The 18,818-nt window shown below is 44.2% G+C and overlaps 1 protein-coding gene across 1 annotated transcript; it reads right to left on the bottom strand.

Moving 5' to 3' along the window:
- Nucleotides 1-3,671: 3,671 nt before the first annotated feature.
- Nucleotides 3,672-15,464, bottom strand: LOC117850317 (UDP-sugar pyrophosphorylase). The gene is given in 16 exon segments (XM_034732144.2): nt 3,672-4,167; nt 4,170-4,278; nt 9,602-9,841; nt 9,952-10,032; nt 10,472-10,531; nt 11,141-11,246; nt 11,389-11,465; nt 11,840-11,964; nt 12,233-12,350; nt 13,317-13,377; nt 13,497-13,577; nt 13,680-13,749; nt 13,849-13,974; nt 14,257-14,356; nt 14,598-14,762; nt 15,369-15,464. Coding segments are annotated over 16 exon segments (1,671 nt in total). The 3' UTR covers nt 3,672-4,111.
- Between the last annotated feature and the right edge of the window lie 3,354 nt (nt 15,465-18,818).

Here is an 18,818-nt window from a genome sequence, read left to right as displayed (position 1 = left end):
AAACCCAACAACTGATCCAGGTTGTGTGCCAATTTCTGATCCAGGTTCTGTATTTTCAAGACTTTTTATGTATTCCATTCTTGTATGCCAACTCCTCATCCGTGGGCAGTCTACCCGTGGGCACACCCGTGCCTGCCAGGCAACCGGGTAGAGAAGGAAGAAGACTGACCAGCGGCTTGGAGTGGCGACGGGGGTACCGGGCGTCGGGACTCGGGCGGCGGCTAGCGGAGCGGCCTCGTGGGTGGCGGGCAGTGGAGAGGAGGTGGCGGGGAGCGAGGGCGGGCGGCGGAGAGGTGGCGGCTGGGAGGTGGGCAAGCGGAGAGGTGGTGGTGGGGAGCAAGGGCGGGTGGCGGCCGGCGGGGAGCGAGGGGCGAGGGGAGGCGGTGGCCGCCGCCTGGGCGCCTGGTGTGCGGGGTGCGGGAGCAGCCGAGCGGGACCGCAGGCGTGCGGGACGATAAGGATCGGAGGAACCTGGAAACTGATCATATACTTGTACAGGTTCCTTCGCGGCCACAGGTAAGATTTTTTGACACCTGCAAATTTTTTGCCCGCGAGCACAAACTCAAACCCGCACCCATACCCGTGAGCACAAAATATCACCCGTATCCTCGCCCTACCGGGTTTTTACCCGCGGGCACGTGGGTAATGTGTGCCCGTTGCCATCCCTAAAGACTGCAGAGTTTTTAAAGCCACAACTAACAAATTTATGTGTTGGCACCTGAAACACATTATTATTTTTTTGAAGAAAATCAAATCCTGCATAACAAATCATCTATCGAGCTGAAAAGCCGTGCATCCGACAAAGTGAATACTGGCAAAACTAGGTCTCAATCCATAACCACTATAAACACTAAATTTTCCACCGAATCGACCCAGATCCAAGCCTAGAGCCGCTAGATCGGCCCAGGCTCGCGCGGAAAGCACCACCCGACCAGATCGAAGCAAGGCACAACACAAAACGAGCCAGACAAACGGAATGAGGCGGAGAGATCTGGGGAGGCGACCACCTGACGCGTGGAGAGGATAGCTGATCGGGCTGGTCGCCGGGGTTGCTTTGGTGCACTGCAGTGAACCCAAGATCGAAGTCTCGTATTCAGCGATGGAGGTGAGGGGACGGCGCGACGCAGGAGAGAGAAAAATAAGGGTTTGGGTGCGGCAGCGAGAGGCGGCTTTTAGGGGGGGTTTACTTGAGGAGGCGTGGTGCGCTAGGACTCGGACGCCACCCGGTAGGGTTTCTGCCCTCCGTGGGCCGTTGCTGGGCTCTCCAGGGCCTGGGCCCGTGTTGTTCTGTGGGTATACGAGGTAGGCTACGCTAGCGCAAATCAAAATTTCTACCGCGTATAACCAGGAAGAACTGCCGTATAAGGATCACGGGATTACCACTCGACGCACTACTGGTGCGGAAGATGTAGATATGCGTCGATGCAGTGAAGACGATCACGTAGTCGTACGTAGTCGATCAACGTAGTCGTACGTAGTCGATCACGTCAACGTCCAGCAGCTCCTCAGCGGCTCGTCCACGTGCGGCAAGATTGCCTCCCGTGCCGCGGCTCGTCGTGGCTCGTCGTCGGCTCGTCGTGGCTCATCGGCGGCTCGGCGGCGGCTCGTCCAAGTGCTGCAGGCGCAACACCTCCAAGGTATCCACACGTGCAGGGAGGAAGCGTCGCAAGCCGGACTGCTAGATCCGCGAGTTGCAACAGGCGAGGGCGTGGGAGGCGCGGCAGGTGTGTTTCGCCAAAAAAAGGTGTAAACCCTAGGGCGCCCCCACCCCTCTATTTATAGAGGTTCCTGACGGGCCTCTGGGTCCGAGGCCCATTAGTACTTCTAAACCTAATCCAACTCGGATCAGATCCGAATTGGGCTTCCAGCCCCTTAAGTGTGTGACCCTATGGGTTCAGATACGTATAGACATGGCCCGAGTACTCCTACTCGACCCAATAGTCGGTAGCGGCCTCTAGCAAGACGTGCCAACTCCTATACGCACAATAAGATCATATCAGACGAACGATCACAACATAATATACATGCTATTCCCTTTGCCTCACGATATTTGGTCTAGCTCCAAGCCGACCGCTCTTTCTCGATCCTGTGATTCGGAATCCTTTTGTAGGTTAACTCTTAACCGTACGTAGCATGGCTATGCATTTTCGGATCCGATCACTCGAGGGGCCCAGAGATATCACTCTCAATCAGAGAGGGGCAAATCCCATCTTGATTGACCATGTCTCATAGCATGCTTCGTGACAAACCCGAAAGCTACCTTTATAACTACCCTGTTACGGCGTAGCGTTTGATAGCCCCTAAGTAGGTCGATCCACATCTAGAATACATGCGACAATCTCAGGTCTAAGGACAAAGCGTATATATGTTGTTTAAAGAGAGAACTACTTCTCGTGTTGGGTCAGTCCTAGCACATGTCTCCACATGTGTCCACATTATTAGTTCAACATCTCCATGTCCATGACTTGTGAAACATAGTCATCAACTAATACATGTGCTAGTCTAATATTCATGTGTGTCCTCACATGAACTCCGACTAGGGACAACTTTAGAATAACCATACAAGTAAAGAGTTTCACATACAATTCACATAATTGCAAATCAATTCAAGTAGCCTTCAATGGATATTCAATGAACATAACATACAAATCATGGATACAAATGGAATATCATCATCTCTATGATTGCCTCTAGGGCATACCTCCAACATGTTCTTCTTGATTTTTCTTTTTCTAATTTTTTGGATTCTTTTGCTACCCTATAACAAAAAACAGGCTGTCATCGAACTAATGTATCCTGATTTTGTTCCCAAAAAACAGCTGTCGGAAGACAATTCCATTTCCTCACGTATGATGTGCACCACATATCCCAAAAAAGAAATCAATTTCTTAATGAAAAATAGTAGTTTGATTTTTGAGATGTGGGTGCACATGATGTGAGGTGCAGTTGCAGTGGAATTATAAAATGGTTGCTCATGGATATTTTTGTTAACAAAATTGTAGAGCCACAACAAAAAGTCTCAAGTTATTCTTCTTCATGTAAATAGACTTTATTTTTGGGTGATACGACGGCTGTATGGGCTTGAAGATTTAAAAGAGAAGTGCTTTAAGCAACTCCAAATCTGGGGAAAAAGCCATTGTTCGGAGACTTTTCCTAATCTTTTATAGCGATAATGGCTGGCCCAGATTTAGGGGGTGTTTGTTTCTTTAGTGTCTCCTAAAATTTCTGTCACATCGAATGTTTAGATACTAATTAGGAGTATTAAATATAGACTAATTACAAAACTAATTGCACAGATGGAAACTAATTTGCGAGATGAATCTATTAAACCTAATTAGTTCATGATTTAACAATGTGATGCTACAGTAAACATGTGCTAATGATGGATTAATTAGGCTTAATAGATTGGTCTCGTGAATTAGCCTCCATCTATGTAATTAGTTTTATAATTAGCTCATATTTACTCCTCCTAATTAGCCTCTGAATATTTGAGGTGACATGAATTTTAGGAGGTTCTAAAGATCCAAACACCCCCTTAGTACCTTTCGGCCACGGCATCTCATCAGCTGCACCAGTCACCACATGTGTTCACTCAGCATGCAACGGGCAATTAAATAAAAGAGCAAAAAGTATGTCACAAAAGGTTGCAAAAATTCGTGGTGACACAGCCATTGGATGCAAAAGACTCATCAGCTGTTCTTTTTTCTGATGAAATGATCTGATTAACAAATGCTGGAGCGCCAGGATATTCACTAATCCCTGCCATGGCATATAACAAACAAAAAGATGCAACATATAACACGCACTTGCTTGATTCAGCATGAAGTCTTAATTCATTATAAATTATTACACCAACATTCCAATACAAATAATCAACTTTGATTAAAAAAAAAAGACGTAAAATGGTTGGCTATGAACGAGGGTACTGTACAACTACAGATGCACATTAAGAATGGCGAGTGATTGGTGAAGAGCTTTGCTCTTATTTGTGCTTTAGAAGGACAAGAACACTTTCAGATATGGCCTCCATCTGGGAGGCAATCGTGACGTGAACTATTTCCAACTGGTTGGAAGCTGCTCACCTCGATCGGGCAATCAAGGGACGTGTTGTTCAGGCACTCAAGGAATGCTTTCCTGGCTCGGTATAGTTCACCTCTAGCTGTTCCGCTTCTCGAACTTAAATCCACGGATTCTGATCTCTTCCTTCTCGGAGGTGTCCTTGTAGTCGACGTCCTGGATAGTCCGGTCTTTATTATGTACATGACCAGTAACTTTAACCTGCAAACTGGCATGAAGCAATGACATATGAGCAAAATATTTCATCATGACTTCGCGAGAGACGTCAGCAGTCGGGACCGCTGGTGTGGTGATTTGTTCGGATATGGATGGCTTGCGCAGTTCGTGTACGAAAATTCTTGCTGGAACTTCTGCACGAGTTGAGCCCATTTTGGATAAGACATCGGCGGCAACGTTGTTGTCGCGAACGATGTGATGAAATTCCAAGCCTGAGAACTTGTTTTCCTATTTACGGACTTCTTTGCAGTAATCATCCATGTTGTCCTTGTTCTGGTCCCACTCGTCATTGACCTGCTTTATAATGACTAGAGAGTCGCCGTACACTAGTATACGTTTGATGCCGAGGAAGATTGCAAGGCGAAGGCCGTGGAGTAGTGCTTCGTACTCAGCTTCGTTATTAGATGCTTCCCAGAATATTTGCAGTACATACTTGAGCTGGTCTCGCCTGGGGGAGATGAGTAATACGCCTGCGCCGGCCCCTTCGAGTTTGAGGGATCCGTCAAAGTACATTACCCAGTGTTCTGGCCGTTCGACTGGTGTTGGCACTTGATTTTTAGTCCATTAAGCTACGAAGTCGACCAAAACTTGGGATTTGATAGCTGTCCTTGGCTTGAAGTCCAAGGTGAGAGCTCCGAGTTCAACTGCCCATTTGGAGATTCTACCCGTGGCATCTCTGTTGTGGAGAATTTCGCCGAGCGGGAAGTCGGAGATGACTGTGATGTTGTGCTCTTGGAAGTAATGGCGCAGTTTCCGGGAGGTGAGCAAAATTGCGTATAAGAGCTTTTGTATCGGTGAATACTGAGTTTTGGAGTCCGAGAGTACTTCGCTGATGAAGTAGATAGGTCGTTGAGAGCCGGTTGAGAGCGGCCATGCAGCTTGTGAGTTTCTGCATATCCATAATGCTAGCTGGTGCCTGTATTATTTTGATGGCAGATATTTTTTCCGGGTTGGCCTCAATGCCGCGATGGCTAATGATGAACCCGAGTAATTTGCCGGAAGGTACCCAAAGACGCACTTAGTTGGATTGAGTTTCCATCGGAAAGCGCGTAGACTAGAGAAAGTTTCCTCCAAGTCAGCGAAGAGTTCCTCCCGGTTTCTTATTTTGACGACTACGTCATCGACATAAGCTTCAACATTGCGGTGAAGTTGCTTTTCGAAGCACATCTGTATGGCCCTTTGGTAAGTTGCCCCTGCATTTTTTAGTCCGAAGGACATTGTTTTGTAGCAGAAAGCTTCGAAAGGCGTGATGAATGCTATTTTGGCTTGATCCTCCTCTTTGAGGCTTATTTGGTGATAGCCGGAGTAGCAGTCAAGAAAGCACAGTAAAGCGCACCCAGCGGTGGAGTCGACCACTTGATCGATCCTGGGTACCCCGAAAGGGTCTTTTGGGTAGTGTTTGTTGAGGTCGGTATAGTCGACGCATATTCTCCACTCGTTGTTTTTCTTACGAACGAGCACGGGGTTGGCGAGCCAGTCAGGATGAAAGACTTCTTTGATGAACCCTGCCGCGAGTAGCTTGGCTAACTCTTTTTTGATTGCTTCTCGTCTGTCTTGAGCGAACCGGCGTAGTCGTTGCCGTTTTGGAGTAGCTTTGGAATCGACATTGAGAGAATACTCAATCAACTCCTTGGGCACACCTGGCATGTCAGCTGGTTTCCAAGCGAAGATATCATGGTTAGCCCGAAGGAAGCTGACGAGCGCGAATTCCTATTTAGGATCTAGCCCTGTTCCGATCAGGGCTGTTTTGGAAGGGTCACCCGTCTGGAGGTCAACTAATTTGAAGTCATGCTCACTGGCGGGTTTCACCTTTGTGGATCCCGACTTGTTTTCCGGGATCTCTAGTTCAGTTGGATGGAGCTCCTTTGAAGCTGTGAAGACTTGTTGCATGGGACTAGGTGCTTGAGTAGTCGCAGCAATTTCCAAAGCTTCAGTGTCGCATTCGTAGGATCGCCGTAGATCTCCTCGCAGCTTGAGTTCTCCCTTGGGGCCTGGCATTTTGAGTACCAAGTAAACATAGTGTGGTATGGCCATGAATTTGGCGAGTGCTGGCCTTCCGAGTATGGCGTGGTTAGATGTCTCGAAGTCGGCGACTTTCAAATCTGATGTACTCGGTGCGGTAATGCTACTTAGTTCCAAAGGTAACCGGAAGGACAACTTGTCCTAGTGGTATAGCCGCATTTCCAGGCACAATGCCGTAGAAAGGTGAATCAGTTGGAGTGAGCATTTCAGTAACGTCAAGGCACATCTTCCTCAATGTCTTGGCGAAAATAACGTCGAGTCCGCTTTCGCCGTCGATGAGTACTTTGGTTAACTTTGAGCCTGCCACAACCGGATCCAGGACTAGTGGGAAACAGCCTGGTTCTGAGAACTTAGTCCATTGATCTTTTCTACTGAAAGAAATAGGCACTTCTGAACATTTCAACGGTGTTGGATCCATTGGTTCGATGGCCATGATCTCCCTGAGTACGAGTTTGTTGGCTCGCTTGGATGCGGTGCCTGTGATACCGCTGAAGATGACGTTGACGGTTTTTGAGGCGGTCTGAAAGTCGCCCTCTTCATCTTCGTCGTTGTGGACTTTGTTCTTGCCCTTATATTTTTTCTTGGTGTATTCTTCAGGAGGTGGTGGTGCAGGTAAGTCTTGCATGACTCAGCGCATGCTGTAGCAGTCTATTGCCGAGTGCTTGCTAGTCGGGTGCTATGGGCACTGCTTTTTGAGTAGTTTAGTGAAGGTTGGCCATTCATCATTTTTACGGGGCCCCTTTTTTTGGAGTTGGTCATGGCAGCACAGTGTTGTCGAGCTTCCTTTTGCGATTGTGATTACTCGAATAGTTGTTTCGAGTATCATTATGTCGAGTTCTATCTTGGTCATTGTTGTGGTTGTTGTCGCGTCCATGGTTACGGTGGGAGCCGAAACATTCTCGCTCTTTGTCTTCTTCGTCCGCCCATTGCTGCACCATGACTTTGAGTTCTTTGACATTAGCTGGTCGTCGGCGACCGAAGTCTTGGTATGTTCATCGATCGTAGAGTCCGTTCTGGAAGCACTCGATGACGTCTGTTTCGGAAATGTCAACTATGGTAGCCTTCTTTTCGAAGAACCGTCGCAAATAGTCGCGTAAGGTCTCGCCTTCTTTTTGCTTAATTTGACTTAAGTCAATCTTGTTGCCTGGTCTAGCCATGGAGCCGGCGAAGTTGTTGGTGAAAGCCTTTGTCATGTCTGCCCAGGAGTCAATAGACTTGGGTTTGAGTGACTCAACCCAGGTCAGTGGTGCGGGCTCCATGCATATGGCGAAGTGGATAACTTTGGTGTCGTTATTCCTCCCGGCTGCTTGGACGGCTAGCGAGTAACATCGTAGCCATTGGATTAGGTCTTGTTTGCCATCATACTTGGTGATTCCGGTTGGCTTGAACTTCTCGGGTAATTTTATTTTCAATACCCGGTTTGTGAAAGCAGGAAAGTTGTTGTAGTTGTCGACTTCTCGCTCGCGCCGACTGTTGAGAATTTCTCGCAGATCACTAGAGCTAGACACTTCATTGTTCTTCCAAGTAGGGCGGATGCTTCTAACTGAGTTGGTGCAACTGACCTCGCCAATATCCTTATGGCGAGCTGGGGATTTGTGCTTGCTTGGACCTTGGCTGTGCTGCCGAGGTTGGTTAACTTCATTGCCTTTTTTTGGGGTATTGTTGTTGTCTGCAGCTCCCCTGCTACCTTCTTGGTCAGCTGAGATGCGAGGAATGGATGGAATTGGTGTTTCTTTGTCGAGTAACTTGTAGGCTTGCTCCGCGAGTTGTGCGATCAGTCTGTTGCCACGCTGCACAAGTTGAGTTGTGGCTTCGTTATCCCTATCCTGAGGCATCAACGCTGTTAAAAGGTTGATCGAGGCGATAGCCACGAGTGGAGTATTGTGCTCCTGAGCCTGAACTGCGTCGAAGGCCCTTTCAAGATTTGTAATGGGAATATTTGTAGCCATCGACTGCCGTCGCTCGGCTCGAGTAGCGTTGCGCATCCTTCTTTGGTTTCTTTGCTTGGAGGTTTCATTGTGAGGGGCGTCAGCTGTAGACTCATCTTTGGAGATTTTGTCGAGTTGCGCTAATCGCCTGGGGGTTCTGTTCTGGCTAGTACGCGGGTTGTTATTCTGAGTAATAACAAGTATCTCTCTCTCCGGGTAGTAGTTTCTGAAGCTTGACGTTGCAATCTCTGTGGAGCTTTCCTCTTGGTTCTAAGTGAGTGGAACACCTTCTTGATATGGGAGGTTGTCTATATGGGTGACAAGGCGCGAGTCGTAGTCACAGTCAAGGAAAGATGGTCGCAATCCTGGCCAGTGGACGAATCTGCCTTGTGATGTGGAAGTGATTACCAATCCTTGGGCTGGACCAGATAATGGTATCTCTGGCGAATAAGATGAGTCGGAGTCGACGTCTTCATCATGCCCGAGTTCAAATCGAGTTCAAGTAAGAAAGCCTTGGTGAACTCTGGTTGCGTTGCGGAGTCCGTGCGGGAACCGCTTTGAAGTCGAAACCGACTTGGACACTGGCTGGGATTGACTAGTCCGAGGCGAAGTCGAATCTGACGCGTAGTCGAACTCGAACTCGTCGATTTTGAAATCTTGGTTTTTTCCGATCAGATCTTCTAGTTTCTTCTCCTGAGTATCGACGATCTGGCGCCGGAACGAACCCGAGCCGTCGGCGACACAAAGCCAGGATCCGAAAATGAAGGTGGCGCCAGCTTCGATGAGGAAGACGGGCCTGATGATGACCTTTGCCATTGAGCTCGCGCTGAGAAACTCGACGAGTACCCCTACCTGGCGCGCCAGCTGTCGGTGTTTTAGACCGGCAACCCGCCTAGGGGGTACCCTAGGTGGCCTTTTGTGCGGTAAGGGTCGTCGAGAATCAACGAATCAATGGTGACGCAATGAACACGATTTAGACAGGTTCGGGCCGCTAGATCGCGTAATACCCTACGTCCTGAGTGTTGGTTTGTATTGATGAACTGGAGTTGTTGTTGAGGGGGGTCCCTGCCCGCCCTTATATACACGGGAGGGTAGGGTTACAAGTCTGAGTCCTAGTCGGGTACTATTACAGAGTTCTACTCGGTAAGATCCGAGTAGTTTTCCATAAACATACTTGACTAGTCCGAGTGGGATACGCCTATCCCTTGTTTTGATCGTGTCCGAGTACGCCCCTTAGTGATCCGTCCAAGGTCTACTTGTGGTCCTGGGGTGTATGCCCGACAAAGGTAGTAGCGAAACTGTGATACTTGAATTATGCCCAGGTCTCTTGAGTTAAAGATGCTTAATAATGTTAATACCTCAGCTTCATCGACAACATTGACAATAAGAGTGCCGTCCAACGAAAGGCCTTCAAGGAAGATGTTTCGACCATTGATGACCAAAGCTGACCTCTGAGAAATGGAAGAGTTGCCACGCACTTTCTCCTTGACATCCTTGAAGGTAAGACCCCACCGTGGACTCCAGGTTATTCGTGGCCAAATCTCTACCTCTTGCCCATTGAAGATGTCAATTACAGGGTCAGCAATCTGTGCACCAGCCTGGAAAGGGAGGGAAAGGATCGCGGTGAGCAGGAGCACAAACAACTTGAGAACTAGCCCGTTGCCATTGGATAGCATGCCCCACCAAAGGAATATGCCAATGGCATCACCTTTCTCAAAATAAGGCTATTTACCCTGTAAATTGCCATCTCTCCTGAGGTTGCACTATGATAAGGATTGCCTTTCGGAACATGGAAGGCATATCAAATTATAAAATTTATAAACACCCATGCACGCAAGACGTTGGAAAAAGACAACTGCTCCAAAGTAAGAGAAACATGGCAAATACTAATGGATAGTCCTAGTTTACCACAACATCAGATACGCAAACAAATATAGACGGAATCGACAGAAGTGAATAGACAAAGTGTAATTAAAACTAACCTCAACAACAGGGGAAAAAATCAAATTTAACAATTAACAGACCTAGTTCAAATAAGAAGCCTCGGCAAAAGTACTTCACAACCAATGGTAAAAATCACTAACAATGTAGAATAAAAATCAATAATCAAATTTAACAATTAACAGACCTAGTTCAAATAAGCAGCCTTGGCAAAAGTACATCACAACCAATGGTAAACTAACAATGTAGAATAAAAACACTAATCTTAGAAAGAGTTCAAATCTTACTTTAGCTGCATCTTCAAGATTATTCTTCGCAGGAGCATAAGCAAGCCATGTATCCATCACCTAGAATTGAAGTAAATAAAGGCAGAATAATAATAAAATAGTTAGGGGATGAACAACACTTAATAACATGGATTGCTAATGATCTTAGAGGTAAGAAATAATAACACATGTAAGGAACATAGCGTCTAAGATTCAATTTAGTGATGTTCTTCCTAGTTCCTAGAGAAACAAAAACAACATTAGATTACCACCACTCTCCTTTGATTGGAGTGTTTTTTCCTATTCCCCAAAAGGTAGAGTGGCACTTAGAATTCCTAACAGAACACTGAAAATATACTGCCTTTTCAAAAGTGTACATTATATGAGAATAAGTGGATAACTACTTCCAATATAAGTTCTCTTTTCTGACTGTGCCCATTAATCATTCATTGGAGAGTTAAGGCACTGCAACGAATCTATTAAATTCTTAATGCAATCTTTTTTTTTATCATGTACACTCACTACATCGGTATGCAGCAAGATGGGACCTTGGCTATATCGAGTAGAAAAAAACTGAGAGCAGGAATGCAGCGCATTCTTTGTACTCAAGATACTTATCCACATGGTACAACTGATAGAAATGGTTAGCTGACATGCTCAAGGCTCAATAGATGATCAGCTGCCTCTTACCGTGAATCCAACTTTTGCTGATGGAGGCAGTGTTTTTGGATAGTCTTGCATCATGCATTCTACACGAGTGGAGGATTTAAATGCCGTCTTGGTTGAATTAGTATACCTAAATTGACAAAAATGATAAGAGGTTGGGGTTAAACAAAGGACCAAAATTCATATTGAGAACCTATACGCAAAATCAAGATAGAACTTGGCAGTATCACTGTTAATAGAAGTAATTAAGAGAACTGGCTTAGACAAATTACTTGCGATTTACAAATTCAGAAATGGCACCATGTGTTTTCTTGAGCTCCTCAATGTATGGTCCAAGTTTCAGTATCAGCTGCAAAAGTTCAATATTTCTCTTAGTACAACAAAACATGCATTTTTTCTTAGTAAAAAATAATAATATTGACAAAGTTTTTCTCAGTTCTAAAAGCAATAAAGAAAATGAACATAAACAGCATAATGACTATGTGACATTGAAGATAACATCATCCACATTAACTCATATCGCTGTTAGCATTACATGTGCCTTCAAATCATAAGAGAAAGACAATATATTAATAGACGGTTTGCCATCATCCAAAAGGGAAATGTAATAAGACAAGCCATCCTAAGAACCGTGTTCATGGCATTTGGCAAGAGTACAAGGATCTTTTGAAGTGTCGACCTAGTGAAAGTAAAATTTATCCCTTTGGAATATGTATAGTTTACCTGGTTTATATTTCCAGGATACGGAGAATAGCCTGTCTCACAATTTGCATCTCCATCAGGATGTCCAGCTGCACGAAGGAGTGGATCAAACTGATTGTACTCTACATTGATGACCATTGTTCTACCTGTCCACAATAATAGAGTTGTGATAAATTTACAAAACAAATCAATTAGATGCAACCAGCCAATTGAAATGCCAGTATAGAATAGTCGAGAAATGACACTTTAAAATCTTTCTAAATAAAAGAATATTTTTCTTGATTTTCATAGTACAAACTTACTAAAAACTGAAAGATTAATTACATAATTTTTTTTGTTCAAAATATGACAAATGATAGATTTCTTGCTTTCAGAACAACTCGCATCAATGGGGTAAATGATACTAAAACCTACCATCAACATGAGTAAGTTTGGTAATTCCTCCAATTGCTTCTTTTGCCTTCCTAGGAACTGCGAGAGAATTTACATTGTAACCCTTAGTGGCACTGACACCTAATGCTGATGGTATTGCCTACAAAATTAAAAAAAAAAAGAAATCATGTTAGTTCTTTGTAGCCAAAGGTCCTGTAGGAAATTGAGGTGGCCCTAATACCCATTAATCTAAGGACCTACACCTAGGACACCTACTCACTCTGGAGTCGGTCAGCCCTTTTAATTTCTAGTTATTTAGTGCGATGGGTCCTTTCGACGACAGAGCCGCCATCTCACTTCCGGGTGGCAAAGCCAACCAACAGATGAAGCTGACTTCTAGGTGGCAAAGCCAACCTACGATGAAGTCTAGACCCTTGTGATCCCGAGTGACAGAGCCAACCTTCAATGGATCACAACTTATGCACTAAGTACTTAGAAACTATATGGCCTAACTGGGAGACTAACACTTGTAAGAAACAGAACTTTATTACAACACAACAATACTACAGAAGAGTGTACAACACCCTCTCTTTAGTGGCTAGCCTAGAACTCACCCTTTACTTCTACCATAGTCCACTCATCTATCATGCTGATGGTTGAATGGCATGGTAAGGAAGAGCGCCTCTATTTATAGGTCAAGGGAGTTCATACGATGATGACATGTGTCTCCTTCCAGAGTTTTCACTAGACAAATATCTATGTTCTATAATATTCTAATTTCTTCATGGCAAAAATATCTAGTGCCTTCATGGAAAATATCATGGATCATGAGTTGTGGGGAAGGCTCTAGAAGTTTGTATTCCTTTCCTTCAATAGGTCCCTTTATCTCATGGAAGCAGTTTCATCTTTATTAGAGGTTTTAAGGGTCCATGGAAAATACGAAGAGGTAGCACAATTTACATACGGGGATGTGCCTATTTTTTGGCACCAAAGTATTAAAATTTGGAACCTACGGTATCGGATTCAGTTTACAATTTTGATATCTCTTGTTACATTTTTAAGGATGTTAAAATTTTTCTATCTTTTGGTAGTAAATTATAGTACAGTAGGAGGTCAGAGTACAAACATTGAAAAGCAACCCATTTGTATCCTGGAAAAAGAGAACCCACTTTCGCCCTTCACTCTTCCTATCAAAAGAATACACAGTATCATTTTAGTAAATTATTTCATTATATATAACTGCTAATTTCTTCAAGAAGGGAAAAAAACTGCTCCCAGTGGTGAATTCTTGAATCAATGAGCATACCATTGTTCAAGCAAGCCACTTGAATAGAGAAGAGAATGAACATCTCCATGCCCAGGTGGCTTTGTCTGTCATGTCACAAAACTGAGAGTAAGAAATGTGGACGGACACACAGTGTATGCAGAAACAATATGGTTAGCATATTTCAAATACAATGTTATTGATCCTCATATGGAAATTTTCTACCTGATTTTGTACTTATCATTTGGGTCTAATGCAAGCCTTGCATCATTGTCAGCTAGACATGCTACGTTTTATTGAAAAAGAAAATGAACATGTACGGTCAACATCAGAAGTAGATAGAATAGAGGTTTTCTCCTAACAAGCTAATAAAAAGAATAGGGAAATAGAAAAACCTGCTTTAGTATTTTCACTTGAGATAGTTTCATTCCGAATTAGGAGTTCGACTCCAAAAGCTTGATGGTTAGCGTATTTGTATCATCAGAAGTCATAATAACAAATGGAATCTTTGTATGACACCCTGCTGCATGGCAACGAACAGCATCAATAAGAATAAAACAAGACCTGAAGCTTCTCTGAGGCCCACCACATATCATGTGTAAGTAATGAAACTAGCAAACTAATTCAACTGATTGCCAGATCTCTTGTACAGAAGGGGCATATGTATAAACGATTAAAACAAGACACACTTAATGCTAAGATCAAAATTAAATTCGTGAGAACTATTAAAAAAATGATAGGCACTATAGAGACAATGTTGGTAAGTCATTAATCCATTACAGATAAAGTGAAGAGTACAGACCATCAACCATTTTGCAGCTGGCCTCTTATAAAGATAGAATAGACTTTATGTAATGTTGAAGGAAACATTTTTCAGTAGTCGTTTCCCGGGGAAGTGCTACCTAACCAAAATCATAGAGTAAAAGCTTTGAACCATGACACCAAGAAAAGAAAAGGTAAAGAATATATCAAACTGACATTTATCCCTGAGAACAATTGTGATGTTGTGATGTGTTAAGTTATTCAATTGAATGATTTAGAGTTCATGATGCTCAACTTAAGTGTTTCCGGAACAAACCCATGAAAAGAAAAGATATTAGGGCCAAGTTAATCTATCAACAAAATGGATATAAGACGACTTACAGAAGGAGTAAAACCATCATATGGGTTTTTGCCTGCTTTTGAATCTGCCAAAAGTTTTTTGGCATTCTGGATGTACGATACGAGCCTTGAATCTGCCAAAAGTTTTTTGGCATTCTGGATGTACGATACCAGCCCTCCAGGATAGCTTGAATTAAGTCGACGAACCTAAGACAATCAAACTTTCAGAATATAGGGGAAAACGTATTTTTCTGATTATGACTTCAGGGCATAGATTACAGTGCTATAAAATGTACAAATATATGCACAGAAAGGGAAGATGACACTGTACTTGATTGTACTACTGAAAAGAGTAGTTCATGTGTAATATGACATTTCAAAATTCTTGCCAGATACTATTGGTACAGTGTGCTTTTTTTGTTGGATCAATAAGCATGGAACAACTCTATGGTGATGTAATATCAGTGCTGCTACATGTCCTCTATATGAATACACACCTAATCAAAGAAGCCTTTTTTTCTTGTCATCATCAACACCTGGTTCTGGCCAGTGTTCAAGCAGGTGCATCTATCCCTCATTCAACAGCATTTTTGCAAGTTCAACCTAGAATCACTAGGAAATAAGCATCAAGCAAGGAGAAAAATAAAGCACGGTGCTTTGATCCATCAATCGAATCAAATTAACAGTCTTTCGCACCACATAGACGAATACATTATGATGTACTTTATTTAAAAATAATGGTGCATAATTATTCAGCCAACCCATGTCTTACAAATACTTTCATGATTCTTGATGGGGCCGAGTTAGATGTACATCCTTTTTGCCCCTTGCCTCACCCTCTCCTGCACCGTGCAACTTCCCCCACGGAGCTTCTCCGACCGCCTCTATCCTCTGCCCGCCTTTCCTCATCGCACCGCCTCCTCCTTGTCGAGCTGTCGCAGCTGGTGAGCCCCGCGGCCTTGGGGCGCGGCCCTGCTGCTCCCTAGCCGTGCAGCGCCATTCCCCGTCAACAGCCAAGCCAAGGTCACGGCCGGTGATGCGCCGCCGGTCCGTGCCTGTAGGCGTGCGTGGGTGTGTTTCGTGGGAAGGAGAAGAGAGAAAGAGGGGGGTTATGGGAAAATCCAGGGACCCAAGTGCAAGACACAATAGATCTAAGGGTCTAGATGCAAAATGACCTCGATTTTCTTTATTTCCAAGAGTTAGATAGCTGAAAATTTTGGAAATGCATAGAAATGTGTATAGAAACGCTAAAAATGCAAAACTTGTTTTGTTCTCTTCATGTTGATATCTAGTTTATTTAAAAATTGAGTATGTGCATTCTACTATTGTAGGTCTTGCTCTATGATTTATTTTGTTCTAGATTTGTTAAATACTTTATAAATCATGTGATGATCCAAAAATTGTGGAACTAATTTTGCTAGCTTTCATTTATCATGTATGCTCCAAATCTGTAACTAGTTTAGGGTTGTCATACTGTATTAGATCTATTTCTTACTTAATGTATTAATTTTGTTATTTGCATAATAAATATCAGAAAAATGATAAAATGTTGAAATCACTTCTGTGTTTGCCGTATAGAATCTAGGGAAAATGATATTTATGTTTTTCTAGTTGATTTACATGCCTTTTATGATTTAATATTTTTAATAATAGTTTATATTGTTTATTTTATATATCATTAATGAAAATAGATTTTAAGGTGAATCCAACTCTCATGACCATGTTTCGTGATCCTCTATTAGTGTGATTTATTTCATAATTGTTGCTCAACCAGTAATTTTAATCTTGCAAATCATTCTTGCTAGTGGATTAATCACTTAAGGTGATCATTCCATTTAATCTTGATGATTGGTTACTGTTGAGGGTGTGATTGTTCTATTAACAATTCATTCCTTACTGTTCCTATTATTTTCCATGCATTTCATGAGCATTTCATGTGTGGTCCTCGAACTATGTAGAGGAGCCTAGGGGTGTCCCAGATGGACCTAGGTCGTCCTCCACACAAGCTAGGCGTGTTTTCCTCATAGTTTGGGGCAGTTTGGAAAAGGGTTGGCATGAGTACCCCCTTGTGCACCATTGATCGGGTGTGCGAGCCACAAGGTTCTCGAGTCGTGTGGGTAAAGAGTACACCCTTGCATGGATAAATCAATTCAAATTGCCATGCTCTCGGTTATGAGCAAGCTCAAGTCCCATGAATTCATCGTAGAGTTATCGGATACTTATGTTACTTGTTCATATATTTACGCTCTATGTTACCATGTTAATGCAATTGTTTTCACCTAAAATTTGAAGTGGGTTTGGGCAAGATTAATAAAATTTGCTAGGTGTCCATTGGATGTTATTCACATGCTTATGGTCACAAATTAAGGATAGGATGGGATAAACTTTTGCAGATCTACTTAATCTTAATACCTTACTCCTTGTTCAACCCTATGCATGATCCTTGTTATGTATTTGCGTAAGACTTGCGAGTACCTTTTGTACTCATGTTGCTATCGCTCACTAAAGTTGCAGGTGAACCGGAGGCCGTGTTCAGTCACTTTTACCTCTCCGATCTGAGGGTGGGTGATGAGTGACTAGAGCTGTCATTGTTGCTTCGATAGTGTTCTTGGGCAACTACACGATCGTTTCTTTTGCGTTAATCTATCTCATACGTTGCGTAGATGTGTTCTCTTTGTAAGTTAAATTTTGGATAAACTTGAACCGTAATATTTAATCTCATGTTGCTGTTGTCATGAGTCCAAGACTTGTATTTTGGAACTCATTTATTTAAATTTCACGAACTTGTAATCTTAATTGTTGAACTTGTGTAATGCTTAAAATTGTTCTTTGTGGTTCATGTGGTGATGTGCGATTTGTATGGTTGGTGTTGTTCGATCTTAGGCATCTTGTGAAACACTTACCGGAGTACCAAAATTATCTTTTTTGTTACGTTGAATTGCCTCGAGTTTTTTATCTCTACATGTAAATTGTCACTCGTAGGAAGACGAGTAACTCATCACCGGTCAAATTGGAACTCATTTATTTAAATTTCACGAACTTGTAATCTTAATTGTTGAACTTGTGTAATGCTTAAAATTGTTCTTTGTGGTTCATATGGTGATGTGCGATTTGTATGGTTGGTGTTGTTCGATCTTAGGCATCTTCTGAAACACTTATCGGAATACCAAAATTATCTTTTTTGTTACGTTGAATTGCATCGAGTTTTTTATCTCTACATGTAAATTGTCACTCGTAGGAAGACGAGTAACTCATCACCGGTCAAATTGGACTCTTCTCACATCCACCGCGCGCGTCCTCCCTCGCGCCCTGCAGGCGGCAGTACGCCACGGGCCACCGTCGCGGCGCGTTGCACGCCTGGATCTTTACTCACTGTCGGGCCACGCGCGCGCGGCAGGAGCGGATGGGTGCCTCTGCCCGAGCGGCCCCTGCCCCCGCGCGCACAGTGCGGCACTGTGCGCGCAGGCTCTCTTTTCTTTCCTCGCGCTTGCGCCTTCCTCCTCCACCGGCCCCGCCCCGCACCAGGGGTGTCGTCGGCTCGTCGCGGAACCCATTTCCGTCAAAGCGGCAGCAGTGGACGGACACCGCGCGTGCGCTCGCGCTCCGGCTCGATCGCACCGCCGCCCCACCGCGCGTCCGCACCCTCCGTCCGTCTCGGCGCGTGCTGCTGCGGTAAAGGGGGTGATGATCGCGTTCGCCGTGAGCTGACCGCCTGCCCGTGTGCCGGCTGATAACCTGAACTGTTCGGTCCATGCCACGAGGGAGCTCGCGAACGTCAGTGTAAAGAACGAAAGGCAGCGACGTGCGTGCATGACGCGCGTGGAGGCTTTTGTTTGTTTGCTCTCGTACTTCCTCGCTGCGAAAGTCGGATGGTTCGCGTGGCCGTGGATCTTTGAAGAATGCGGAAACCACGGACCACTGTGAAAAAAAAAGCTCGAAGCTTCTTTCGGGAACCAGAGCTCAGTAGTTCGCAGGGGACAGGGGAAATATTACCAGGATGAGTAGGAGTAGTAGGTGTGAGTCGCGGAAGTTCTGACGATGCGTCGCCTCACCAATTTGGTACCCTGCTATAGAAATGGCTACGTCTCTAGGGTATCCAGCCGGAAGCTGGCCTGGCCTGGGACGGTCTGCAGACTGCAGAGATCATAACGCGAAATATTACCCTTATTCCTGTCATTTTCTTCCTCCGTTCCTGTGCATCTATCTCACTTCGACGGCTTTCAGGTATATTTTTCTCCCGTTCTTTGCATGATCCTCCTCTCT

This window comes from Setaria viridis, chromosome 3 (assembly GCF_005286985.2).
Source record: "Setaria viridis chromosome 3, Setaria_viridis_v4.0, whole genome shotgun sequence".
Taxonomy (NCBI): Eukaryota; Viridiplantae; Streptophyta; class Magnoliopsida; order Poales; family Poaceae; genus Setaria; species Setaria viridis.
Note: the sequence above shows the minus strand (reverse complement) of the source record. Positions and strands in the feature narration are given on the sequence as shown.